At 39.4% G+C, this 27815-nt stretch overlaps 5 protein-coding genes and 1 long non-coding RNA gene across 8 annotated transcripts; 5 read left to right on the forward strand and 1 right to left on the reverse strand.

Annotated features, from left to right (window-relative positions):
* Window positions 1-83: 83 nt before the first annotated feature.
* On the forward strand, window positions 84-6391 carry LOC143469370 (short transient receptor potential channel 4-associated protein-like). 2 transcript variants are annotated; one of them, XM_076967044.1, is made up of 17 exons: window positions 84-303; window positions 1066-1200; window positions 1542-1649; window positions 1839-1991; window positions 2636-2811; window positions 2879-3045; window positions 3166-3330; window positions 3453-3568; window positions 3704-3829; window positions 3894-4008; window positions 4097-4317; window positions 4382-4522; window positions 4596-4707; window positions 4819-4931; window positions 5195-5265; window positions 5380-5509; window positions 5991-6391. In XM_076967044.1, the coding sequence occupies exons 1-17, from the start codon at window positions 220-222 to the stop codon at window positions 6135-6137; spliced, it is 2280 nt and encodes a 759-aa protein (XP_076823159.1). In that variant the 5' UTR covers window positions 84-219; the 3' UTR covers window positions 6138-6391. The 2 variants fall into 2 exon arrangements, with proteins under 2 accessions (XP_076823159.1, XP_076823160.1); XM_076967045.1 differs by lacking the exons at window positions 84-303; window positions 1066-1200 and having other exon boundaries at window positions 1540-1653.
* Window positions 6392-8186: 1795 nt separating this feature from the next.
* On the forward strand, window positions 8187-11338 carry LOC143469371 (stomatin-like). Its single transcript, XM_076967046.1, has 8 exons — window positions 8187-8344; window positions 8522-8625; window positions 8745-8817; window positions 8905-8987; window positions 9063-9266; window positions 9659-9714; window positions 10611-10689; window positions 10787-11338. The coding sequence occupies exons 1-8, from the start codon at window positions 8257-8259 to the stop codon at window positions 10973-10975; spliced, it is 876 nt and encodes a 291-aa protein (XP_076823161.1). The 5' UTR covers window positions 8187-8256; the 3' UTR covers window positions 10976-11338.
* A 3931-nt stretch (window positions 11339-15269) lies between these two features.
* Window positions 15270-19910, forward strand: LOC143469372 (stomatin-like). Of its 2 annotated transcripts, none has more exons than XM_076967047.1 (8): window positions 15270-15571; window positions 16804-16907; window positions 16999-17071; window positions 17159-17241; window positions 17317-17520; window positions 17923-17978; window positions 19077-19155; window positions 19253-19910. In XM_076967047.1, the coding sequence occupies exons 1-8, from the start codon at window positions 15478-15480 to the stop codon at window positions 19439-19441; spliced, it is 882 nt and encodes a 293-aa protein (XP_076823162.1). In that variant the 5' UTR covers window positions 15270-15477; the 3' UTR covers window positions 19442-19910. The 2 variants fall into 2 exon arrangements, with proteins under 2 accessions (XP_076823162.1, XP_076823163.1); XM_076967048.1 differs by lacking the exon at window positions 15270-15571 and adding an exon at window positions 15629-16363.
* Window positions 19911-20044: 134 nt separating this feature from the next.
* On the forward strand, window positions 20045-22206 carry LOC143469373 (uncharacterized). Its single transcript, XM_076967049.1, has 6 exons — window positions 20045-20599; window positions 20927-21094; window positions 21158-21360; window positions 21460-21577; window positions 21697-21857; window positions 21957-22206. The coding sequence occupies exons 2-6, from the start codon at window positions 20956-20958 to the stop codon at window positions 22068-22070; spliced, it is 735 nt and encodes a 244-aa protein (XP_076823164.1). The 5' UTR covers window positions 20045-20599; window positions 20927-20955; the 3' UTR covers window positions 22071-22206.
* Window positions 22207-22403: 197 nt separating this feature from the next.
* On the reverse strand, window positions 22404-24031 carry LOC143469375 (uncharacterized). Its single transcript, XR_013119108.1, has 3 exons — window positions 23258-24031; window positions 22951-23184; window positions 22404-22888 (listed from the first exon to the last, which is right to left on the reverse strand). It is a non-coding gene; the product is annotated as an uncharacterized LOC143469375 (long non-coding RNA).
* A 160-nt stretch (window positions 24032-24191) lies between these two features.
* LOC143469374 (peroxiredoxin-6-like) lies at window positions 24192-26818 on the forward strand. The gene is made up of 6 exons (XM_076967050.1): window positions 24192-24373; window positions 25299-25455; window positions 25690-25824; window positions 25891-25964; window positions 26307-26379; window positions 26483-26818. The coding sequence occupies exons 1-6, from the start codon at window positions 24285-24287 to the stop codon at window positions 26615-26617; spliced, it is 663 nt and encodes a 220-aa protein (XP_076823165.1). The 5' UTR covers window positions 24192-24284; the 3' UTR covers window positions 26618-26818.
* Window positions 26819-27815: the final 997 nt, after the last annotated feature.

Raw genomic sequence — 27815 nt, forward strand, 5'->3', positions numbered from 1 at the left:
AAAAGTGAGAATTGGGCTAAGTTTTGCTTAGTTTAAATCAGTTTAATTTAATAATGTGATTTTACACTTTTGTTTGTCAGTGTTGTCCTTATAACAGCCACCAAGCTAAGTTTGGTGATTTCGTTTTAAAACGATGAAGTTTCTTTGTAATAGGAATTTTGTCATACTGATTAGGCCAGTTTATCCAAATTTTAAAATTGTTCCCAAACTTGAATTGAAATGGCTTCCAAGCGAAATAAAAATATTTGCAGAAGAATTCGTCTTCAAGAAATTTATGGCAGGGGAATGCAGTCAGTTAATGAGGTTGGTGGGTTTTGTTTTTACCTTGTTTTTGGAAAATAATTGTAACATTGAAGAATACCCTATTTATACTGAAAAGTATGTTTTTAACGTTATATAATGTGTGTCCAAAAGTGAGGTGCGGCAGCAAAGAAACCTCCATTCTCAGTTTATTTACCGTTATTGTACATTAATGTGGAATCATTTTGCCTTGTTTGGTTTTCACAAATCATCGCAAACAAGATAAAGTGTGGCAAATGACAGAGACTTGTGTGTGCTTGTGGTAGACTTTTCACTATGAGCTGTCAATGTACCATCGCAGCAAACTTTACATTTATATAATATATGGCCGTGACCTTGCTATATGACTTGTTGGTGTTCAATGTCGCTCAATATGGTGGTTAATGTGATGATCTGAGAATGTGACAAATGCATGAAGTAATATTTTTACTATACCGGTGCTATATGCAGAGCTATTGTACGACTAATTCCTCACACGCTGCTATATTTGTGAGGTGCACACTGAATATGTTTGATGGACTGCGCTATCCTTCTGCATTTTCTGGCACTTTATATTCCCCTTTTACAAACACACTTTTATCTCAGATACGTTAAATATAATGATTTGCATCAAAACACAAATGCTTTCAAACATGTTCAACTGAACAAGAATTGGACGAATAAGCAACCAATTTATTTCACCCCACTGATCAGATTATTCCCAATTCTTCTGCCTAAGGCGTAACTTCCATATGTTCATGATGTTGATTGATGTTCTGTACCCAGGTGCCCTTGCATTGCTTTGACAAGGAGAGCGAGATAATCTCGGAGGAAAATATGATGCTTCTTCACGATCTCTCCTTGTATGAGCCAAGTGATGGGTGGAGCTACCTGAAGTTGTTGTTGGGGAGGTTGCAGAAGGTAAGCCCGTCTCCCTCTGGCATCCATCCATCAGGTTCATTGTGAAACTTAGACATCGACTTGTTGTAGCGGCCACAATGTGTTTCAGTCGTTTGCTCAGATTTTCTCTCTCTGGGAAGAAAATTGAAATATACTGATACCACACAGACATCAAACAATCATCTTCTTTGTTTACCTTTTTGCGATTCTGGGTATAAATAAAGTAATACGTGTTGTTCATATGGTGCATCCCATGGCATATTCCAAAAGGATGTCTTTTTGTATATGTGGCAATACAGGGAAATACCACCTTGCACAGAGTCCATGTTTTAACTTTATCAATTACAATGTTTCATTTGCAGAATATATTAAAGATTTTGCTGGGAACCGTTGAAGAAAATTCTGATGAATCTCTCAAAAGAAAATCGGAAACACTTATAGATACGCTTTGTGATTTCGGGCTGATTGAAGTATGTATGTAAATGCACTATGCAGTGTTTGCAGTATGTGTTCACTCATTGCACAGAATCTGTTGTATAAAGTGACTTTAACGAAACAATGATTGAATGACGTCGATCGTTTCACACCAGATAGGTAGCTCCATGGTTCTGGCATTTTGTGTGCGTTCATATCACTGAATCGTCTATGATGTCACACAGGGTCTGCTTGACATCATGGTGCTCGATTTGTTTCAAGTCAGAAAATTGTGTATGTCCGGCCAACAGTTCGATTCTTCACGAAGCCTGCTTTGTCCCCCAGAGCATATAGAAGAAGCAAAGACCATCGTACAAACTGTCCATACGTGCATGCAGGTTACCACTGCTTGTTCTGCATTGTAATTTCTGAGTTAAATAGAGTTTTTTATTATGCAGATGCCTTCAGGTACATTGCAAACTTTTATCATCATATTTAGCTGATAGTTAAAGTTTTGATGACTCATGAAACTGCCGCTCACATATTTGTGATTCTGCTTGTGACGTGGCAAACATCAAAGATTTGTTCAACTTGAATTTTGTGTGAATGAAGTTATTGTCTAGACTTAGACCAGGGGTCGGCAACCTTTTGCACTTAAAGAGCAATTTATCCGATGTTCCACAAAATAAAAATCACTGGGAGCCGCAAAACTATTTTCACAATAAAACGAAAACGACACTCTGTAACAAAACTGTCATGTGTCGCATTTATAAAAGCAGTTAATTCAGTAAGATTTAATTAATGTGATTTAATTAATGTGATTACTATAATGTGCTCAGTGAGATAAAGACGCGAGTGTTCTTCTGTTTGTTTCTACTGTAGCAATAAAATTAATAAGAGCCGCATCAGAAGGATGAAAGAGCCGCATGCGGCTCCGGAGCCGCAGGTTGCCGACCCCTGACTTAGACCAACTCTTGGTTGATTGATAACCCTGCGTTTATGAATCACAACAGAAAGGTGTTCATTTGCACGTTGTTTGCAGATGTCCAGGATGACCTTCCATCACCTCCGGTGGAGGCACAAGCTCCTTGAAGCGCTCTTCTCTCTGCTTGCCCAATCCGAGTTCCAAGTATTCATTTACGCTTCGTGCGTCCTCGAGGAAATCTTCACCGGCTCCGACTACGAACCTGTCAAGCTGGAAAATGTTGCCGGCCTACCGTGAGTTACTTTACCGTGTTTTAGATCATCAGTTGTGATGTCATAGAAGTATGTTCCTAAATTTCAGTGATCTGATCGATCGGTTGGATGGACCTGAGCAGCAGGCTCATTTCTACCATGCGATCTGTGCCTTCATTTCTGATTCCGACTTTGTTTCGTCCAACAACACGACTCTTGAGAAACACGACGAGTGGCTTATTCGGAGATGCCGCAATGTTGTTGATGGCAACCAAGGTAAATATTTTGTCAAAAGCAGATGCTGCACTTCTCAAGTTGGCCGCATATCTATCGCCTTGCAGCTAGTTACATATGAGCAGATGCAACTCCTTTAGTGAGTTTACGGTTTCTCTTCAGAGTTTCTTCTTCGTCATCCGAGATTCTTGGAGTTGATTTGTGAAGCAGCCGGGCATGAACTGACCAATATGCGTCGCTCCCGTGAGCTTGTTGTTGATATTTTGATGCAGACGTTGCAAATCCGTGACCAACCCGACCTCCTATCTCTCATTCAACGACATCTGAGTAAGCATCGTGTTATGAGGATGCGGCTTCATCTTTCGCTTGTGGCACGCATGGCACATTTATGTGGCAGTCTTGGTCAAAATCGTCTCTTCTTGCAAATGATATCTTTCAATCGTGCATAGGTGGAGCGGAGGGGGCAGGTCTTATTTACAACATGACCCTTTATAAGGAGAAAGCTTTCCGGGCCGACCTCTTTCATGTTTTGACTTTGCTCTTGACCGGAAAATACAGAAATGAGGTCAGAATGTTTAAAACCTCGTTGTTTGTTGGACGCAGAATTTATAAACACTTCAATCCTCTGTCATTGAAGCGGTGTGCTAAGTTTAAGGAAATGATTTCTGCTTGCCACTTTATGGTCAACGTGTTTGTTCAGGTTCAGGAGAAATTGGTGCAGTGTGGATTTTTCACAAAATTACCAAGCGTGGCACAATCTATTGTTTGGGAAGATTTGAACAAAGAAATCCTGACACAGTCGTCGCCTTCTGACGACTGCAATCCTGTCAGTTTGTGGAAATTGACTTTGTGATTAAATATTTATGTAACTGTTGATTGCAATTTTGCAGGACACTTTCGTGCGTATTCAATACCTTCGGCTCATCCACTCTATTGCCGATAACCATAGCAACCGATATCATTTGCTTTCTATAAGTGAATTTGAGAACTTAACAGCAATAGCAGGTTGTTTGCTCCGGCTGCTGCACTCTCAGTACATTTAAGTTAATTGAGAAGAGCGCAGAGATATTTGCTCCTCGATATTTTATCGCAGCTCGCAAGCATCTTCCACTTCCTGATGATCTGAAGAGCTTTGACAAATCGCTTCTGTACTCGGGAGAGAAAGGGATCTTGACTTCCATCCTTGATCGGCTGAAGATAGAGCCGGCAACATCACTGGTTCGGTTCTGGATCACTCGGGCGTTGGAGGCGTTCCTGCGCGGCACACCTTGCTTGCTGAGTCAGGCGTTCCTCATCGAGAGGAAGATGATCGAGGTGGGAGTTTTACTTCACTTACATTTCGACGATTCTGTTTTCTTAAAACTTGAACATATTCCAGGATTCTGTGGAGCTGCTCATTGCTCACAAGCCCAAGCATGAGATGATTGTCCAGGGAGTGTTTGATTTTTTATCGACAATAATGAAGTTCAACTTGGAGGGTTTTCAACGATTTGAAAGTGTTCTCGACTGCAGTGCAAAGGTTGTTCACTTTGTTTGTGTCACAAACATAAAAACTTCTTTGTCTCTATTTTCAAGTTGGTTTATTTTTTCAGGTCATTTTTCTTCTAGACCAAGTTGAAAGCCATCTAGTTGATTCGAACATGTTCATCCGGTGCATTGTGCTCACAAGCCACTACTTGGCCAAGAATAAAGCAAGTTGTCCAGGTAGTGAGAAACAATCTTTCGTGTAAAAACAAGTTAAACTTCATCCTTTTCAACCTCATCAAGCAGACTAAAGTCCTTGCAATTATCTTTGAATGATTGATTTGTGCACAGACGCTCAAGCTGGTTGGGAAAGTCGGTTGCTGAAACATTTTTCGCAACGAACTCAATTAACGAAAGTTGCTGCAGAACTGATAAAGCTTCTCACTGTGCCAACGTTGTCGCAAGTGCGTTTGCTGAAGTCTGTTGTTTAGCTGAGATGTTTCTCGGAGGTTTTGAAACCTCTTTGATAATATTGATATTTTTGCCCCATTAAGATGAAGCAATGTTGCATTAATTCGTTTTCTAAATAATCAAAAAAAAAAAGCAGATTTTAACGTCGATTTTTGTTTTAACCGAAGCATTGGTTCTTGTTGATTTGATACAGCTCCATGCATTGAACCCAATTTCATAGCATAGTTGTCAAAACTTCATATTTTTCATGTTTTAGGAAAATGTAAGTTGCTTGAACACCTGCCTCCTCATCCTCATATTTGCTCATCAAGATCAAGAAATTCACGAGTAAGATGACGTTGTGCATTTCTTAGAATCATCATCATTTTTGGAAGATTTGCTCCAAGTATTCTTCTTATTCTTTTTAAATAAATGAAGTTGAGCTGATCGATTTCTCTTCAGATATCTTGCCGCCTTGTCTGAGATGGTCGATGGTGAATTTCTTTTGACCAATCTTAGGAGCTTGCTCAAATTTTGGAGAGGTCATTACACTTTATACAACAAGGACATGGACAGGAGCAACCTTGAGACTGTAGGTTCAACCGAGGGTCAAATATTATAAGTATTTGTCTCAGTCTTGAAAGATCTCTTCCACGCTGACGTGTCGTCGTTGTTTATCACATGTGAATAATTATGGCGTTGTATTTGCGCGGAAAGTGATTCATCAATCAAGCGCGGTTGATGGATTGCATCAATGATTACTGCGTCATAGCACTTGTGTCGTCATCAACTATGACGACACAATTAGCACGCATCGGTTATCTGTGTATCTCCTGTGCTACCTCCACCAGCCAGATTAGAACGGCCGTTGATAGTCGGCGAAGAAGCTTTCAATAATCGCGATAAATATTTCAGCTTTTCCACCCAAGTTTGAAGCAAACCGCCGTGTTCACTTCGTAACTTCGCTCGTATCCCGGAACAAAGGCGTAGTTGTCGTCATGTGAATGTCTGTCTAACTCTAACCCGCACTCTATGTCGAACCTATGTTAACACCTCTATTCATGACGTCACAGAGCACTGGTGTGAAGTTCGAGGAATGGATCGAAGTGGTGGAGGAATTGTTAAACAACGACAACCAATCAAATTGCGCGATCGGACATTACTTGATGAAAATAGCTCACACAAAGTCGATGTCACAATCTCTGAGGATGATCACGTGATCGTTTAACGCCCATCTCAAAACGAAAACATTGCTTTGTGACGACACACCACGTAACAACTGATGGGCGCCAGGTGATTTTGATCATGAAATTCGAACATCGTCGATTGAAGAGATTTTCATTGAACACTGAAGTTGGTCAGTTTCTATTTTGTCGTTGCTTGTTTTGTTTTCAGTGTTGTATTGTTCCTTGCACTGTGACCCCCATTAATTTCACCACTTGCGCCTTCTGTTCAATAAATTCGTTTGAAGCTATATGACGTCATCGTCATTTATTTGTGCTAGTGAGTGCGCAAGTCATGTGATCTGTAGGCTGAGGAAGGAAATGCTTCAACCGGTAGTAGCTGGTCACCACTGCTCCTGCCTACTTGAGCAGCGAGTTTCTCAATCATTGGTAGGACTGGAAAAGCTTGGTACCGGAACTTTCCATTTCTAAGATGACGTCACGAAAGTTTTCTGACTGTTCTAGTCTAGTGGCCGTGCTAGTTGTTACCAGCAAATATTAACGTTATTTCTCTTGAGCACGTTTTAAGCCTTTTCGGCTTTGTCAATTTTCCTGTTTGTTGGCGCGTGTTAGAAACAACTGGCTTCATTTTTCGTCCCCACCGCGCTTTTGACGAAAAATAAAATGATTGATGATTGATTGATTGATTCTTCCGCGTTTGACCTGTCACCTATATTCGTTTGTTATCGCGTAAAAACTCGCAGATATTTAGCCACATTGTTTAGTTATTACACGGGCATAAATTATTGGTATGACTGCTACCACCGTGGATTTATTCGCGTGGACAACTTCCCACATAAACGTCACATCAGTCAAGAAAATGATGAAGTGCAAGGAACAATTCAATTGTGACCAACACAAGAATCAAAGGAGATAGATGCCTTGAGGCACACACAATAGCGCTTGTCGCTAGGCAACCTTACGATAAACCAACAAGTCTATGCCTTTCAATAGCTGGGCGCAGTCTGATGAAAGGGAAGTCGGTTTCTGCCGTGATCAATATTTTAAACTCTTGGTTCTGTGGGACTTTCAATTATTTATGATCTCTTTGAACCGTGAGCAAATAAATACAATTTATGCAACAGCGCGTGCAAATCATTGCCTCATCGTCACCTTCTTTTTCCTTTTGCATGGTCACAGCAGCTTCTTACTGGATTCTGTCGTTGGGTCGTGTTATTACAGCAAGTGTTTTACCAACAAAGTTAATATACAAATAGTATAATGTCAGATAGGACGGTAAAATTCAAAGTCGTTGGTAATTATGACAATTTGGCATAAACCCATAACAATATAGTTGTAAGAGTTGTGAAAGGAAAAGCGTAACGCAGGAGATGACACAATGGTCGGCCGGAAGAGAGGTCATAATGAGCTGATAAATATTCATAAGTTGACTGTACTACATTTTGTTTGTAGAAGTTTTATTGTACGTGAGTTCTAAAAATAATTTTTCTATAACAATTAATCTTGTATCAAGGTCTTCAGGTAACATTTGTATAAAGAAGTGCATTTGCCCACTAACCACGGATATTTCGCTTTGGCCTATAGCGTAGTAAATTATGTTTGTTGTGGAAGTTCTGTGAAAATGATAAGATCAGCATAATCTCACTTTCAATGCAACCATGCACAGTATGTGGCCAGTGCAGTGATGTTAAGATCCAACTTAAATCAACTGAAAAGAGAGTTAGAAGCATGTAATAGAGCAGAGAGTTTCAATGAGAAGTATTCTTAATAAGGCAGGTCTAGTATACAATTGCACAACCACAGGATGCCTTTGTATGTTAGACTTCAGCCACTCAAACTGTGATTCGGTCATCCGATTGTGCAATTGTATACTTCAATTACAATATACAATTCTTGTATACTGGACTCCCCAATCTGGCTTCTTAGGTTATGGTTATGTGAGCTTATTTGTTATTTCTCTATCACTTTTAAAGACTTATTCTTATCCAGGATTACTTCATAAAAATGTGGGAATTAATCGCAATGGGCAGAACCAAACATTTAGGAATGATCGTTGTTTGAAAACATCATAGATATGTTTTATTAACTTGTACTTTCAAACTGACAGAGAAGTCGTTACTTGTTATTTTATAAGTGATAAAATTATAACTGAAATATGAAAAGCCAGCAAGATAGCGGCAGCAACAAAGTTCACCCACAAAGGAATGGTCAAGAGAACCAGTACAATGCCATGATTGACACTTGTGAGTCTCATTAAATGTGCTCCTGATCTATTGGTGACATTTCCTTGTGTGATGCTTGGAACAAAATGTGTATTAATAAATCTTATAACAATAAATCGCTGAAGCTTACAGTCGCGTGAAACAACCAATGTTTTGTGGCTAAAGATAATAATAATTGAACATGTTTTTGCTGCTTAGCTGGAGAAGGCACTGAGTATGGCTGTTGTGGATGGGCTCTTCTTATTCTTTCTTTGATCATCATAGTCCTAACCTTCCCTGTTGCTATTTGCATGTGTGTGAAAGTAAGTCACCGACTATTTAATATAAACAGTGATATAAATATTTTTTCTGTCATTATGCTTTTGCTTAGTTGGTGGATGGTTTATGCTTTGTCCAAGTTGTCATTTTCACTCTGTTCCAGGTTGTGCAGGAATATGAGCGAGCTGTCATCTTCAGACTTGGTCGTCTTGCCAAAGGTGGCGCCAAGGGACCTGGTGAGTGTCAATCATTCTCATAGCGATGAGAAAATATACGTCAAGTAATTATTGAATATGAGGTGATCTCACTTCTTGAATCTTCAGGTATTTTCTTCGTCATCCCGTGCACTGATGAATATAGAAAAGTCGACCTCAGAACCGTGTCATTTGATGTTCCCCCACAAGAGGTGAACAAAAACTTCTAAATTATCTGAAAATGTCATCAATAAACCTCCTGTTCATACAAGTCCATGCTTGCACAGATTCTCACCAAGGACAGTGTGACAATAGCTGTGGACGCAGTGGTGTATTATCGTGTGCAAGACGCCACCATGAGCATCGCAAATGTCGAAAATGCTGATGGAGCAACTCGCTTGCTGGCTCAGACCACTCTTCGTAACATGCTCGGAACAAAGAGTCTCTCCGAGGTTTTGACGGATCGTGAGCACATCAGCTCTGGCATGCAGGTAAGCAAGAATTGATTGATAGTTTGTGCTGTGTGTTGGATATATTTTCTGTCATCTAAACACAAAAACGTCAAAGTTGCCAAACAGCCCTTGCACAGAACAAATCAATATCAAATGCTTCTTCTAAACCAGCGGTGCATGTTGCATAATTTATGATGTGCCAGAAATCATTAAACACAATGCACAGGGTGTAGCAATGCTTGCATGTGACAACTTGGATTGGGGAACAAACACGTAAATTTAGCAGCATTTTTAGCGAACCAATCATATTAACAAGGACATTATAAATGGAGATGCCTGGTATACCAATGAGCTTGGTTATTAAGTGGCACAAACTTCAACTTAGTTAAGGTTTGTTGCTGCTTGGTCCTTAACTTCTCTATTTTATTTAGTCCACTTTGGATGAAGCGACAGATCCATGGGGAATTAAAGTTGAAAGAGTTGAAATGTAAGTACTTGCATTATACTGAGAAATGTGTTCAATAGATTTTATAAGTCAATAAACAGATTTCATAAAACCTGGAAACAGAAATAAAGCAACCCCCCATGTTTTTACAAAAAAAACCTGTTATATGGCAAATGTGAAAGCTTCTTAAAGCCCTATAAAACATATTTATAAATATGTTTAAGCATATGCAAGTTGATTTAGATTGTAATGCTAATATTGGTTATGCTCAATGGATGTTGATTTGTTTTTTAACTTAACGAAATGTTGTTATTATTTATCTGTATATATCATAGGTAGCTGTTAATGTTGAACGACAAATCATCATAATCATTTAAATTGCATTATTATTTCCATCATTATATGATGTCTTTAAAGCGCTATAAGAAAAGTGTTTTCCCACGTTTTGGTGACGCAAGGAACTTTCGATTTAATAAAACAAATGTTTCCCACCTTGCATATCATGGAGGGGCAGATCAAGTATTTGGAAACTGTTAATTTCAAGATTTTGTGTTTGTCACAGAATAGGGCAGGTTCGCAAAATTTAAAAAAGCTGTTATTTTCTAGTTTTTGATTTTGCAAAGTTAGTGTATAAACTATGTCAGCTCATGATGCCAACTTGTGTTCTTTTACATTTCATGTTTTTATAAAATGTTGCAAGTCATGAAGAAATGTTGAATTAAAAAAGTAGTAAAACCCATCTTGGGCATGTAAGTGGGCACATACCTGGGTAAATACTGACAACAACCTTGTGCGTAAAGCTGCTGCTGCTACAAAATATATACAAGCGCTGACAATTTGAAATATATTGGTATATATACTGTAACAGGAAATTGCATTATGTTTATGTCACTTCCTGAGTTCTTGCCATATCTGAGCTATTTCCATTTTGTTAACAGCAAGGACGTGAGGCTTCCAGTCCAACTGCAACGAGCTATGGCTGCTGAGGCTGAAGCTGCCCGGGACGCCCGAGCCAAGGTCTGTTGCTGACGAACAAATAACTTGTTTTCATGTCGAATATCATTTTGTAAGATGTCGCTGAAGGCAAGTTCCAACCTTCCCCTTCATGTTGCAGGTGATTGCGGCCGAGGGCGAGATGAACGCTTCGAGGAAGTTGAAGGAGGCTGCTGATGTGATGAGCGAGTCTCCCAACTCGATGCAGCTCCGATATCTTCAAACTCTCACCTCGATCAGCTCCGAGAAGAACTCAACCATCATCTTCCCGCTCCCCATCGACATGATCAGCAACATGCTCAAGAAGTAGATCGCTTAATACCTGACTTTCGCTGGAGTATAAGCGGTTTGTTCCGTCCCAAACCTTGAAGCTTCTTTATATTTTAGTTTTTGAAATTATTATTGAAAAAAGTTATAAATGGTGAAAGCAGTGTTTCAAACTCAGTGGCTATATTGTATATTCTAGTTTTACATATTTTACTCTATGCTTGGTACAGTATTAACACACATGACTTGTAGCTAACTTAATTGTAAGTTTGCTCTTACTTTTATAACAACTATCCTGTTATTGCGCACTTGTTTACTTGTCAATACCGTGACAAACTTTATTGCACTAACTTCTTATTTTGTGGTTGATGTGACTGCAAGATGTTTATAAAAAAATTCAAGTAAATTGTCTGTTTCATTTTGAAATGTCGCCTCTTCCTATTATATTTGAAAATAAACAGTTTGGGTGAATCTCGCTTCGTGGTGAGCGGAGCTTTTGCGAATACCCAGGTCATTATTATAACAGGTGTGAAAGCCAAACCTGGCTGCTCTTATGAGGCACTTAGACCAGGAAAATCCTGAAGTCCGATGAACCAAAATTTGTAACGATCGCTGGTAGCAGCTTCGTCACGGGATCCTCGAATTGCTTTTCAGCCATTTTGACGTCAGCTGTTGCCCAGGTAATGCAGACAATAGATCTGTTGATGGATTATTATCTCCCAGCAACGTTGCAAACAAAAAAAACTTCTAACAATGCTTCGGTTCATCGATCCCCTGTGACGCGTTTAGACAAGTTCAGTCCACTGGCGTTGAAAAGAGCAATGACGGAGCATTATCCGAGTGTTTGGATACGAACAGGCAGGGCCTCATATTTGTCCTGTTAAGCCCAGTCATGTGCTAAACAAACTTTTCCTTATACATTGCGTTATAAGAAATACCTTTAACCCGTATCATCCCGTCGGCTTCTCAACAACGCAGCAAAGAGTAGGAATTTCGCAATAACAAGCCAGGCAGTTAGGGATTTACGGCGAGGACGATTATTCGGGTTCGTGCGAACCCATAACGACCATCATAGCGGTTGCTCCGAATCTATTCGTATCAGCATCAAGCGATAAAGTTTCATCAAAATCTTGTTTGTGACGTGTAGTAATTGCCAAAAATTGTTGACCAAAGGGCGATTTGAAAAGGAACATGCTCATTTGCAGCTCTACTCGCGGGACTTGACCGCGAGTCACACCTCATTATTACGACATAATCAACATATGCCGAAGTCAATAGATTATGTGTGAAACCAAAAATATTACAGCCAAGGTCATTACATCTTTGACCTTGAATAACCAAAAGAAATTGCAAAACTCATCTGATAGGAGCAGCTAGGTACAAGATATAGGCTATGTAATGAAATGGTTGTTTATAGTTCCTTATCCTGTAAGGGCGACCACTTCAATTACAATGTTTGTCTGTTGAATAGTTTAATGTCCTCGATATAAATGAGCCTCAAGGTCGTTGTTTCGCTTTTCTTAATCTTAGAATTAATTGTACACCTTGACAACTGTATATTCTGATTATATTGAAGCTTCTTTGAACGAATACATCAAGATAAAACATTGTGACAGCAACAGCATAAAGACATGTTGCGGCGTTGAACGTCATAGCAAGAAGATACTGATAAGTGATAAGTAGGGCAACCAAAAGTCAATATGGTCAATTTTTTTTTACCTGCTCAGAATGCTATGAAACAAGCACAAAACAAATTTCAGCTTTGTACGACGTGTGGTATAGAAGTTATTAGGTCAGATAAAGTCAAAATGTTACGTTAGGTCAAAATACGGTCAAATTGTTTCGTTAGGTCTTTTTTTTAGGTCAAAATCTATTAAACTTGTAATTTTGTAACCATTTTGTAATATTATTCTTCCGTTTTTCTCTTTTCTTGTACCGCAAACAATTCCAGTCCCGCAAATTTTACTTAGAACCAAAGACACAAAGAGAGGGAAGGCTTTTCAGCGCGTTTGGTGACGTCACGATGTGACAGCATTGCATTTGAAACTGCAAGTTGTCAATCTTAATACGCAGAAACGAAAAAAAGTCAACACTAGAAAAGTATTTTGTCATTTTTAAATGCAGCTTTAGATTAGAAAGTTGCTGTAGACAGTGTAGAGACTATCAGTATAGCGTTTTTCAAAATGAGGTCAAAATTTAAACGTTTTAGGTCAAAATAAGGTCAAAATGTAAACTTTTTAGGTCAAAATAAGGTCAAAATGTAAACTTTTTACGTCAAAATGAGGTCAAAATTTGCAAATTTTAAGGTCAAAATTTAAAATTTTTAGGTCAAAAAACTGGTTGCCCTAGTGATAAGTGATAACTCGTAATGCACGCACAGTAACAGGGAAGCAATCGATTACGTCACGCAGTGTTATGCTTCGCTGATTCGATAGACGAGAATTCTATGTCGTACACAGTCTTATATTACATTAATTCATAATATTATCACAGCTATATATAAGCTCACTAGTCACGGAAGTCATTTTGGAATATCGATCATTTCAATAACAAATTTATGTGCACAGCGTCAATCTACGGAGGGAAATTGAAAACAGGAAATGAGCGGTTAGAGATATTTTGTTTCAGGAAAATATTAAATTGTACATAGGCCCTATTTACTATGACGTGTCTCGACTCTCGAGATCGATAGTTTGATTTTATTTAAAGCCTCATTTGCATCTGATGAAGATTATTAGAAAGCTTTTGTAGTCGGGCCAGCATAAACATTATGACAGCACAATAGCACCTACCTGATGTCCTATCGCGAACGTTCTGTCGGTCTGCCACCACAAATGCTGCGAAGTAGGCCTACATGATACCTGGCCTTGGTAGGTCAGATTTATTTCCCAGAAACCGCATCAAAAAATCAGTCATTTTATTTTTCGACAAACTCAAGTTAGCGGCCTTTTGCAAGTCAACAAAAAGCTTTAACCAGTGCAACTGCCGTAGCTACTTTGCTGCCTTTCTAAACTGGCAGATACAGCTACAGCACCACCTTAGTTTGTTTCACACAACAGATATATTTTGAAATTTAGTTCTATCTGTCACGACATACAAGTGATTAGCCAACCTTGTGACGTATTAATTGTGATTTTTAAACTGGGAGTAACATTTTTCTTATGATGTTGTATTCACTATTCAATTCAGCGAAGTTAACTGAGCTACCCCAGTGTAAAATGACGACAAATTGTTGGCACCAAACATGGTGTCGTAATGAGAGATTTTCTTCCATAAAGATGAATAAGTTACCGCTTCCTCACAGTCATAGGCTTCAACAAATTCATTTCGTGTTGTTTGATAAAGAAGGATACAGCGACGTTATTTTAAGTGGTGTGTTGATTATTAACGTTTAGTAAATAACAGGCAAAGCGATCGGTTATCTGGCAAGAATTTGAAGGATGAATGGCCGGTGAGTTGTGATCATGCAAAAAGTGGGAAGTTGGCTTAGCTATGACTCATAACGACAACTTTATGTAACTGAGTAATCAAAGCGATGCCTGATATTTTAAGACTTGAATAGAAGTTAAGTCAAGACCGACATGTAAGCTCTTTGAAGTCCAGGTCTTAGAAATTCTCGCTTACTTGAAATGCTTTTTATGATTTAGCATGCCTGCATTTATGCACATTTAATAGCAATTGATTGCATTCATCGCACGTAGAATGGATGAAGTTCAAGTTACGAAATGATTTGTCAAGTTACGAAACAAAATCGTCATCGCGGCGCAACACAGCTCGCGCAAAAACGTCACAGCAATATTTGATTTCTAACCTGAGTGAGTACAGCCGGCCTGTGGAAGTTTGATTTCTTGTCGTAACAAATTACATGACAAACCTTCGCATCGTGGTTATTCATTCAGCGATACATTGGTTGTAGCTCTTGATTAAAGACGATTCAACATCGAGTGTGCGCGTGATTACGTTAACTGGATTGTGGAATATTTTCTTTTTAAATCCCGTGAAAATGTGGCACCTACGCACCGGACATTCTTCACTATTTGCTGATCCTGTCGTGGAAAGTTTCAAGCTTTCCTCCGCATAATTGCCTTGTGACTCCTTTGCGTCAAATCACGTGACACACTTTTAATTCTCTTTTTTCTCCTTCCTCCCCAGCGCGATGGCAACCAAAACCCAAGTCACGTGAACTGTGAACATGACAAAGTACGATTGTTTATCATTTACTGCGAAGGGTGCGGTAGTAGCGCGAATGCATCTGTGAGCGGTTTAATTGCAGCTTGAAACTGTGTCTAAGTGGAGGCATGTTGCATAACAAGGTGGCAGGGCGTGGCTCGGTATTTAAAACAATCGCTTTAATTTCATATCGCGGGTTAGTTTGCATTCATTGGGGGTGATAAACACTTCTGGATCGTCCAAGCAGATAATCTTATGCGGCAATGCTAGTCCCTTCTGCCAGTTGTTAGATTTAATGTGGCTGTTTATGGAAAAATTATGATTTGTTTTGGACTGTTGTTCGGACAGAGGTAAGATCTGTTTTAAACAAAGATTATGGAGATGGAAAGATTGACCAAGGAAGGCGAAGGCCCTCCGTCGCAGGGTAAAAGTGTAAGAGCAAGCCAAGTCCATTTTTCAATAAACACATGTAAGTCCCAGTTTATCACATACGCATGCTCGTGATACGGTGCTTGTAGCATGTCGTGCTCAATGGAACCATGTTGAAGTGTAGCAACGTTTCTTTTGCATATAATTGCACATGGAATGCGCCAATGGACAATTGCCATGGTGTGGTGCTGGTGGAATGGTTTTAGAATCATCATGTTTGGCCAATAATAATAAATATACAAAAACCTGTAATTGAATTTGTTTGCTACCTTGCTCTGCATAATTATATCTTGTAGGTGAGGCGATAGGTTATAAGACTAAAATGTTTCTCATAGCAAATGTTTATGGCAGGACCATAAAAGGTGTTATGTTAATGTTTATGTATTTAAGGTAAATTTTCATGCTTTATTATATTTGGTTTATGGTGAAGTTGTTGGTTGTAGTTGAATTATATCAATTGCGACTAAAATCAGCTCTTACTTAAAGCTCACATTCGCAGCGGTTGGATTTATTTAACATCTGCCTAGTATAGGTCAATGATAAAAACAATTTATATGATGATGCTGCTTCTGCTTGGGCATGATAAAATAAATGATCTTATACAATTCACAAAACTTATTCAATTTGTGGTATTTCCCGGTGAATTATTGACCTGTGTGGTTTAATAAATTTTCTTAGTTTGCTTTTTGTCACCATAAAAGGTTTAAACAGGAGCGTAGGGTCGTTATAAGTTTACTTTAACTCTGCACTATGGAAAGTCAGAATTCAGGTCGTAATAAGAGAACTGGGCAAGCATCTTCTCCACAGCAGTACAACATCATGATCGACACCTGTAAGTGTTGAACACACAATCACGCCTTCGCATGCTAATCAATACTTGTATGAAAGTTTTATGAAATTTTACACACCTCCGTAGATGTTTTTTATTGACTGCATGGCAGGGGGTGTAACAACTAATGAGATGATCAGATTGTAGATATTGTTATAGATATTGTTATAGATATTGGTGTCTTACAATCTATTTACAGGGTGCTTGGTTTGTAACCAAAATGAAAGCAATATAAGTTGTGTAAGATTTTTCTTACATATTTTTCCACATTAAATAACTATGCGTTAAGCATTGTTGTGTTTGTTTGTTACTAATTGTGTTTGTTTGAGTTTCATTGATTTAGTTTGTTGGAAAATGAGCAATTTCTTGTAGCTTTCAGTTAACTAACTTGGTGCTATAACTTAAGATTCGAGTTTAACTAGATTTATGTTTATTTAATTTAGCTGGAGATGACATTGAGTATGGCTGTTGTGGATGGGCTCTTCTTATTCTTTCTATGATCATCATAGTCTTGACCTTCCCTGTTGCTATTTGCATGTGTGTGAAAGTAAGTCACCAGCTATTTAACATAAACAGTGATATAAATATTTGTTCTGTGGTTATGCTTTGTCTAAGTTGTCATTTTCACTCTGTTCCAGGTTGTGCAAGAATATGAGCGAGCTGTCATCTTCAGACTTGGTCGTCTTGCCAAAGGTGGCGCCAAGGGACCTGGTAAGTGTCAATCATTCTCATAATGATGAGAAAATATACGTCAAGTAATTATTGAATATGAGTTGATCTCACTTCTTGAATATGCAGGTATTTTCTTCGTCATCCCGTGCACTGATGAATATAGAAAAGTCGACCTTAGAACCGTGTCATTTGATGTTCCCCCACAAGAGGTGAACAAAAACTTCTAAATTATCTGAAAATGTCATCAATAAACCTCCTGTTCATACAAGTCCATGCTTGTACAGATTCTCACCAAGGACAGTGTGACAATAGCTGTGGACGCAGTGGTGTACTATCGTGTGCAGGACGCCACCATGAGCATCGCAAATGTCGAAAATGCTGATGGAGCAACTCGCTTGCTGGCTCAGACCACTCTTCGTAACATGCTCGGAACAAAGAGTCTCTCCGAGGTTTTGACAGATCGTGAGCACATCAGCTCTGGCATGCAGGTAAGCAAGAATTGATTGATAGTTTGTGCTGTGTGTTGGATATATTTACTCTCATCTAAACACAAAAACGTCAAAGTTGCCAAACAGCCCTTGCACAGAACAAATCAATATCAAATGCTTCTTCTAAACCAGCGGTGCATGTTGCATAATTTATGATGTGCCAGAAATCATTAAACACAATGCACAGGGACCGACAGGGTGTAGCAATGCTTGCATGTGACAACTTGGATTGGGGAAGAAACACATAAATTTAGCAGCATATTTAGCGAACCAATCATATTAACCAGGACCTTATAAATGAAGATGCCTGGTATACCAATGAGCTTGGTTATTAAGTGGCACAAACTTCAACTTAGTTAAGGTTTGTTGCTACGTGGTCCTTAACTTCTTTATTTTATTTAGTCCACTTTGGATGAAGCCACAGATCCATGGGGAATTAAAGTTGAAAGAGTTGAAGTGTAAGTACTTGCATTATGTACCTGTTAAATACCTGTTAATGTTGAACGACAAATCATCATAATCATTTAAATCACATTATTGTTTTCATCATTATATGATGTCTTTGACGTGCTAAAAGAAAAGTGTTTTCCTACTTTTGGTGACGCAAGGAATTTTTGATTTAATAAAACAAATGTTTCCTTGCGTATCATGGAGGGGCAGATCAGCGGCACTGGGCAGATCTATTTGGAAACTGTTAATTTCAAGATTTTTTGTTTGTCACATTATAGGGCAGGCATGCCGGCTTCTTACTAGGCCTGCAGGTTCACAAAATTTAAAAAAGCTGCTATTTTCTAGTTTTTGATTTTAAAAAGTTAGTGGTTTTGCAATCTTTTTTCTGTATAAACCAGACGTGGGCAAACTGCGGCTCGCGAGCCGCATGCGGCTCTCCGGCATGTTTTTTGTGGCTCTTCTAGTCGAATCGTAAAATTCCAAAAAATGTAAAGGCTACCAAGAGTACCGTTTATGAAAGTTTCTGTGTAATTTTTCTTTATTTAGGCCAGCATTTCGTTTATGACGTAACACTAGACATCGATTCCGACATTGTTTTCAGGTATAGATTCTATACTCTATGGCAAAGGTTGTCAAAATGCACCTCACCAACATGTTTTTATGGGTCTTTTAGTTAAAAAGTAATATCCCAAAATGACTACTAATAGTATAATAACCAAATTGACAATCATTACTGATTTTGCGGCTCGCTGGTGTTTATATTTTTCCGCAAGTGACTCTTTCATTGAACAAATTTGCCCACCCCTGGTATAAACTATGTCAGCTCATGATGCCAACTTCGTTTCATGTTTTTATAAAATGTTGCAAGTTATGAAGAAATGTTGAATTAAAAAAGTAGTAAAACCCATCTCGAGCATGTAAGTGGGCAAATACCCGGGTAAATACTGACAACAACCTTCTGCGTAAAGCTGCTGCTGCTACGAAATATATACAAGCGCTGACAATTTGAAAGATATTAGTATATATACTGTAACAGGAAATTGCATTATGTCTATGTCACTTCCTGAGTTCTTGACATATCTGAGCTATTTCCATTTTGTTAACAGCAAGGACGTGAGGCTTCCAGTCCAACTGCAACGAGCTATGGCTGCTGAGGCTGAAGCTGCCCGGGACGCCCGGGCCAAGGTCTGTTGCTGACGAACAAATAACTTGTTTTCATGTCGAATATCATTTTATAAGATGTCGCTGAAGGCAAGTTCCAACCTTCCTCTTCATGTTGCAGGTGATTGCGGCCGAGGGCGAGATGAACGCTTCGAGGAAGTTGAAGGAGGCTGCTGATGTGATGAGCGAGTCTCCCAACTCGATGCAGCTCCGATATCTTCAAACTCTCACCTCGATCAGCTCCGAGAAGAACTCAACCATCATCTTCCCGCTCCCCATCGACATGATCAGCAACATGCTCAAGAAGTAGTTTCCCCCATTGCGTCACTGATGACGTCATATATATATTTCATAGATTCTAACTCCCTCCCAGTGTATATTGCTAACGTGCTTGTTGGATCTCTTTCTAATCATGCTTTTGCATTGAAGCGCGGTAATTCATTATAACTTGTTGTTACGTTATCGCTTGCTTTCGGTCTTACTTGCACTACTATCACCCCCCCTAATTATTACGTCGTCTAATCTTAACTTGCACTTGTGTTATGACTTCATTGACCCTTACCTCGATAATTACCCCCCAGGCAGTTTGCATTCAAATTGTGGAACGTGCGATCAAGTTCAGGCGCGTTTGTCGCCAAGTTCTCATGTCATCTATAGGTTTGCTTTATGTGACGTCATTACCGATCTAGCGGGAATGCGAAATAGTGACGTCATTTTTAGTGACGATGTGTTGATTCTCCTATCGTTTGTCTTAAAATAAAATTTAACCTCGTAAACGACGCGATGTCAGGAATTCTCGCAACAAACAGAAAGTAAGTTCGCCGAAAAGTGGGAATATAAATAAATGCTGATTTATTGCACTTGGCAGAAACAACGACGCCGCTGCTTTGTTCCGTCACAGGCGCAGGATTGATGACGAAACACCTTCGGGCGTTTACACGAGCTCTATTGTGCGTTATGAGAAGAAAAACGCCTTTTTCTTGCAACTTCTTATTTCATGATTAATTGTTGTCCAGTGGATTAAGGCAGCTCTGTAATCTTTTGTTATTCTGCGCTCAGTTAAACTTGCTGAGGTTCAAGCTTAAAGCGAAGGCAAAAATGACTTGAAAGAATTTTTTTGAGGTAATTAATCTCATGCTTGCCAACAGAGTTGTAACTAAGTCGTTTTTCCTAACTCGAGTTATTCTCGTAAAGCTTGCTGACGTCACCTTACGCGGCGCCATAGTTCAAGGTTCAATCGCTAAAGCAGGTTGAATTTGACCAAAGAAGATCTGTCAGTAGAGACAACTGATAAGGTTTCTCGATCCTATTTAGATCGGCCTCTCATTTAAGTTACAGACAACCATTGATCTGCGCTGTTTGAAATTCTGGTTGATGCTTCAGAGATACGAAGCTCGCTTAATTCATTCACTAAGTAGGATCCACGCAAGAAGTTTTCCGACTTCAACTTTTGCTTGAACCCGAACAGGTTTGCGGAATATTTCTTGAATGGAAGTATTGGGAGAACCTGAATTAGAGCTTCCTCGGAATCGCACCCGTGTTAAATTAACAGTCAGGCTTGAGAAAATTCTGATGTTGATAAAAAATCATAATCAGCTTTTTATGATGATGTTTTCTTAAATTTATTGACAAATTTGTCGGCTTGTGCTTGAAACATTTTACTCTGGGCGCTAATCTAGTCTTGAGTCAATTCGAATCATTCAATGCAGTGAATCGATTCGACCAGAGTCAATTCGATGACTCAAGTCATTGCAGCATCATTGTGAGTGAGTTGATCACAAACCGTTGTGTGCAGGGAGGTAAGACTCATAATGTGACGTGACAATGTATAAAATGGAGGGAAAACTTCTGTTCATGGTTCTTGTGAGCTGCTTGGGAGGGCGGAAAGGTTTTGAGATGGGAGGAGGGTCGTGTGCTTGCTTCACCAACCATGTCCAGTATCATTTCTGCCGGGCGGAGAAAGGTTGGTGCTGTTTTTGAGCTTTGAAAGACAAGAAGAGCTAAACACCGCCACCTTGTGTTTCAGTTTTCTTGTTGGAGGCGACATCTTTCGATGGACTCGTGGTGAAGATAGATGGGGAGTATAAAGACCTCGAATTGCTCCAGAACGTCTCTGATTCACTTGCGGAGAAGCCAGAAGACGTCATTAATTACTTGGGAGAAGGAATCGCAGTTGATGACGAAAACTACTACCCAGCTGTCGCAAAATATTCAGCAACAATTGTGGAGGCGAGTCAGTAATAGAAGTCGTAGATTCAAAGAACTTTCAATGATAATAATCGCTCATAGACATTGTATAAACAATACCTAGCAACTTTCTATGTCCAGGTGTTTAAAGGGGAGCACGACATATTCGATGTAGATGCGAATAATGTGAAGGTTTATGCAAACCTGGATCGGCGTTGTGAAACGGCGCTGTTATTAAATCGGCCCTTTATCGCCACAGGTGTTCGATCTAAAATACGCCACGCGATGCAAACGCCACTAAATTAAACTTAATTATAATATAGCAGAGAATGAAAAGAAAGCAGAGTTTTGCGGTGTAATTTCATAATTTTATTTTAGGCTTAGAAACAGAGTTTGACGTGTGCACGTTTATGTGGTATGCTGATTATGGAAGCCAGCTGTTAAAAACATTGACGAACAACTTACTAAACCATTTCCCAAGACTCTGCGGAAAATGCGATGTGGTTACGGAACCTCTTGCGTATTGGTGGGGTGATTATGTGAGTGGAATCTTTCTCTTGTTTGCTCACGAAAGATGCGTTTGCAGCTCTGCATCTTCTGCTGCATCTTCTGCATCTGTTTATCTTCTATTGTTCTAGGACGCAGACGACCCCGCGAGCTACTGTGTGTGCGAATCCCTGGCAGACTTAACAAAAGTTTGCCAAAGACTTGATGATGGCGCGTGCGGTTGGGTGGATCACTCTGATGAGTGATGTCCGCTGTGTGGCGCTGTGGAGCTACTAAACGAATGACTGGCAGTTTGAGTAACATGACGTCGACATATCTAAAATCAATAGATGAGCGTTCTTGGTATTTTTCCATTATTTCAATAAAATTATTTCAGTTGTATCATTCATCATCAAGAACCTATCCCTGTTTCTTCAGCCACGCACGGTCTATCTGTTTATAGTTTTCTGTTGGTCTTGGTTAGTTACGTTTTTGTTTTCTCAGTTTACATAGATCAATTCACAACAAGTGAATCAAATCAAATATTCTTTGTATACTTGTAGTAGGGCTTCATGTTCAACGGTATCGGCCGGTTTTGTTTTCGAGAAATCGCTGCTGGCTTATAGAACGCCAGCGAATAACGATGACAACAAATTTATCCCTTAAACATAGTTTATAATCCATACACGCCATGCAGTACAAACTGCAAAGAACATATACCGTAGACACAGAGGCCAATGACGTGTAAAGAGAGTTCAGTAGGAAAGTTCAGACTTGATCAAAGGAAGTTGTTTCCTGAACAGATCTGAAACTTAGTAAGGATGTTACTTTACTAAATTTAGAAGATCATTTGATGCAGCTTGGATGTCAATTTATGCAGGATATAGGTGGATACATCATACAGGTGTATTGCAATTCACCGATTATAATATACATATAATATAATATATACATTACATATACATAATATAATAATATACACAAGCTTGACCGTGACTTTTCTTCCTGGCGAGATCACCGTCACACTCGCCCATAAAACAAACTCCGACCGGAAGTTGTATGAGTTACCAACGTCATCGAGTATCTGGAATGACCAAAGCATAAAAATTTTCTTATTCGATCGATTGCTGTCCTGACGTCACTTACTGTGAGAACATCAGAGATGTCTGTGGTGAGGTCAGTTATGATGACGAGGACTTGATTATTCTCACTCGCTGTGATCTTCCATTCGCATTGTAGCCTTAACCTGGGAGGTTCTGATGTTGTCGACCTAGGAAACTGAAGCGACTCTTCCACATCGGTTGCACTCAGCTGACCCCCGCACCATAAAACAACATCAGTCTGTTTTCAAGGCAACTCGCGCTTCGGCATAGCTTGCGTCTTTGCGAAAATTATTTTGTTTTAAAATTATTCAAATAATTTAAACTTTTCCACCGCTGTGGAACAGAGTTACCTGCGTCACTTCCGGTGATCATGATGGAAAGAAGGACGAGGATTCCATGATAGACCAGCAGCGCACATTTCATCTTTACTTTAACAAACGAAGCTCACTGTTTCAAACGATCAAGGTTAAACTGATGTGAAAATACTGTAGCTTAAACAATGGTCGCTTGTGATTCATAATGTCTTCTACAAATACCCCGTGGCAAATTCCTTGCTAATCTGCCCACTTATTTTTCAAAACATTATTATTTGAATGCCAGGTAATCTTGGAACATGAGAAGAAATGCAGTAGAGCTTGCAATACATGTCTCAGGTATGAGGCAATATTACCACAACCATAACACAAATTTCATAATCTGGACACAAAACATTTCAGTGAGGCGCTCGACTATTCCAGCTGGTTTTGTCAGAAACAAATATTTGTAACTTTCAAGTTCGTAATCACGTGATTGCTAAACTAAATCTTCACAATCGTGGAAATGTGACGCAGTTGGTTCTGATTCGTTCCCGCTCAAAAATATGGAACATTTTGTAAATCTCTTCATTCAACTGTTGTTAAATATAGTCGATTATAGATTAATAGAAAAGGTACGCAAAAAAGTTGGTTTAAGCTATTTTACAGTTTAACTGAAGTTACCGTTGGATTTAAGTTAGGCTTAGCTTACTAGGCCTGCATGTTGTAAAATTTAAGTTAGGTTAAAAATGAACTGTCCAAATGAGATTTGAACGCACGACTTTCCTGGGAAATAACGATCATTATTTTCAAAAGACGCCTGAATGGCAAAAAGCGAAAGAACGAGGCGAATGACGCTTTTCTTTGACCTCAACTGTGCGGGCACGCTTGACTAGTCACGCGTGAGATGTCGATTTTGTTTGGTTTAGATACGAGCAAGTATTTGCAGAACGTGTTGCCTGATGCGACGCAAATTTACCGTGAGTCATTGAAGCAAACTCTTCATAAAGTTGATATTGCTGCAGGTTTCTAGGCTTAAAAATAGCTCTAGGTTGTAGACTAAGAAATTTTCAAATATAAAATCATGAGTGTTCTTCTCGGGCAAGAATTTCCAAACTTTGATGTCGACACTACAACCGGCAAATACAAGATCCATGAATTTATTGCAGGATCGTAAGTTAAACTCTTTTTCTTCTTTTATTCACATCTTTTAACAAAGTACAAGATAATAGGAGAACAAGTCACAGTCAATTGAGCTATAGTTTTATAACTAAACTTAGGCTAGGCTTATATTTCTGTATTTTCTCTGCGGTGTTTACCTGTTTATGTACGCTTTGCCATAATAACTGATATAGACCTACTACATGTGTTTATTTAATGAAAGAATTTTTAAAAACATAATAATTTGTGAACTCTTAAGACAGCTTGCAAACCGTTTTATGGGTTGTCAGATGCTTTACAACGTGCCCTATCTACACAATAGTGCGTTGCGTGGGCGCCATTGTTCTGAATAGAAATACTAACGAATCTGCTGGACTCAGCATGACACTGCAAATTTCAAAAAGTTTTTGTGTTTCATTTTTCTCCTGTTTTTGCTTGAATTGCTGCGGAAAAAGCAACTTTAAAATGATGTTACATGACATAGTGCATTTTTATCAGAAATATTGGATTTTAATGGGGAAAACTTAATGAAACAATGGACCCCTTTCTGTTGCTTTTGCCATGAATTCAATTTGTCCCAACTGGAAAGTAGAAGTTTTCAATGAGAAATTGTAGAAACCAAACTACAAAGATCCAAATTTTGGCGTTATGACGTGCACTGAAGCCATAATTCTTCGTTTATTTATTATAAACTGGCATGGAAATAAAAAAGTTTGGTGTGCACGTTGATGAATTTTGTGTGTGCAGGTGTCACACTTTCCACTATGGCTATTTGTGTTCTTAGCATGAAGTAATTGTGTCCTGGCCAACTCAAACAGTTTGTAATTTATGTGTGATACAGTACAAGGCAATATTAAGTCAAAACATTTGTTGAAGTTGAAGCCTGATATAAGCACAAGATTGCAAGGATCACATCAGGATGTTGATAACTTTGCAGATGGGCGATCCTCTTCTCGCATCCGGCTGACTACACTCCAGTCTGCACGACAGAGCTCGGAAGAGCAGCAGAACTCGCTCCGGAGTTCAAGAAACGTGGAGTTAAGATGATCGGTTTCTCCATAGATTCAGTCGAAGATCACAAGGGATGGATTAAGGTGAGGTTAAATTTTAAAGATTTGTTCATTGTTTTTGTCGTGATTCAGTGGAATTGTATCACCTGTTGCACTTGTGATCCACGAGTAGCACGCCGATGATGTTTGGCTTATCTCTGCAGGATTAGGTGATCAGGATCAGGAATTAAAACTTGCCGTAGCATTGTATCATACTATCATTTTATGTCAGTTCACATTTTACAATAATCTACGCGCATTATGTTGTGTTTGCTCCAGGACATCCAAGCGTACAGCAAAGTGAATGACTTTCCATATCCGTTGATTGCTGGCACTCGTCAAATGGCGAAGGATCTCGGAATGTTGGACCCTGACGAGCTCGACAAGAAGGGAATGCCACTGACAGCTCGCTGTGTGAGTGTTGAGTGCGAGAGTCCGAATCACTAAAGTTTTGTTGTCTCTTGATTTTATACCTTGCAGGTGTTTATTATTGGCCCCGACAAGAAACTCAAACTGTCCCTTCTCTATCCTGCCACGACTGGAAGGAATTTTGAGTGAGTTTTTCATGTTGACAGCGTTGGTGATAATTTATGCCAGTCAGTGTAAGAGATATTGTTTTGTGCAGCACACCAGCACAGGCATGAGCTAGATGGCTGCTTTTAGTTAAACAGGAAACGTTGCGTGAGTTTCCTGTAGACAATGTCGTGACAGAATTGGTGGCAATATTAGAACTGCCCTTTACACTATCGTGCCTGTAGGTCTAAGATTATCTGCTAAATATTTGCTGGATCGAGGCCAATCCCATGTACTGTCCACCTGCATTTGCTGGTACCAGTCAGTCATATCGCTGTGTGTGGTCACTCTCTTTCATTTTGAATTTGTATTTTCTTTTTCAGTGAAATACTTCGAATCATTGACTCTTTGCAACTGACTGCCAATTACAAAGTTGCAACACCAGCCGATTGGAAGGTAAATAAAAAGTTTGCATTAACTGGTCATTGCATGGCTAGAAATCTTTTTATTTTAAAACAAACCCGCTTTAATTTTGCAACAACCAACTTTCACCTTGCAGAGCGGGGACAGATGCATGGTCGTGCCTTCTCTCTCTGACGAAGAGGCAAAAGCAAGATTCCCGAAAGGATTTGATACTTCCCAAGTCCCATCCGGGAAGTCTTACATCCGTCTCACACCCGACCCGTCCAAGTAGAGACTATTCCCAGACCACATCCCCATCGAATATATCATGAACTTCATAATTAACCGCAACTTATAGCATCACCAGTTAATCGCGTAACACGTTTTTTCTACATATTATGATACTATTAATCATGTGTAACTTTATCGCAGTGTGCCTTGTTTAAGTGCAGTCGAGTTCATCCCATCAATAAAGCGCTAACCTTGGCCGCAATATGCCGGATTGTGTTTCACTGAAAGCCTCGGAATGCCTACGTGCAAATTTCTCAATCGCCGAACCACGTTGTCTTAGGTTTGTTCAAGTAGTCAGCACTTTACCGCCTGGAGCAAACAAACCCGTCCAATTAAAGTCGTGTTTACTCGATAAATATTTGAGCACTCACTTGACTGTTGTAATCAGAAATGCGTTCGAGAACTCTCTGATGATATTTCTTCAAAATAAATTGAATGCTACTGGCAAAAAAACAAGGAAAAATTTTAATTGTTTGCTGCAAGTTTTTAAAAGATACTGCCCTTTTTAAAACCATTTGACAGCAATTATGACGTCATTACAGTTTGTTTCGTCATACTAATTTACTTGTAGCTATTGACAACCGAAAAAGATGTTGCTTTGGCCATTTTTTGCTGCAAGATTTTTCTGCTGCTGGTTATGATGAACTTCCAGTCGCAATCTGGCGAAGCTGAAAACTGTTGGCTGACTTCGTCTGCAATGAACGTGCAGAGCACAAAGTGTCCATGTCCACCAATACTAGACTTGGTGAGCCAGCCTGGTACCGGCGACATTGTAAGAAACTTACCGACTGCTAGCACCAACAAACCTTCACTGCAATGGAACCATGGAAATACGCCATACGCAGATCACGGTTTCTCTTGGAATGGTGGACTTCAAGGCTACGGCATGCAGCATTACAGCTCTCCAGCCAACTGTATGTCGTCCCCTTTTCTTCGGTATTCCTTACCGCCATCTGCAGGAATAACCCAGTACGGCTGCTCCCCATTCAACCAGGTTAATTCAAGTTTCATTGAAGGTGGGATATCGTACGTTTCCAGCTCCGTGCGTCCTTTAGCGTTGGAAATATCAGCAAATAATCACGTACTTGGCGGCAGTCTTGAGACTTACAAAGAAACAGAGTTCGAAGAAGACTTCGATTTGCAAGATTTAGGTTTCTGTCTCACTCCGATTGAAGCTGATTATGACAAGATTCAGGGAA

This window comes from Clavelina lepadiformis, chromosome 8 (genome assembly GCF_947623445.1).
Source record: "Clavelina lepadiformis chromosome 8, kaClaLepa1.1, whole genome shotgun sequence".
Taxonomy (NCBI): Eukaryota; Metazoa; Chordata; class Ascidiacea; order Aplousobranchia; family Clavelinidae; genus Clavelina; species Clavelina lepadiformis.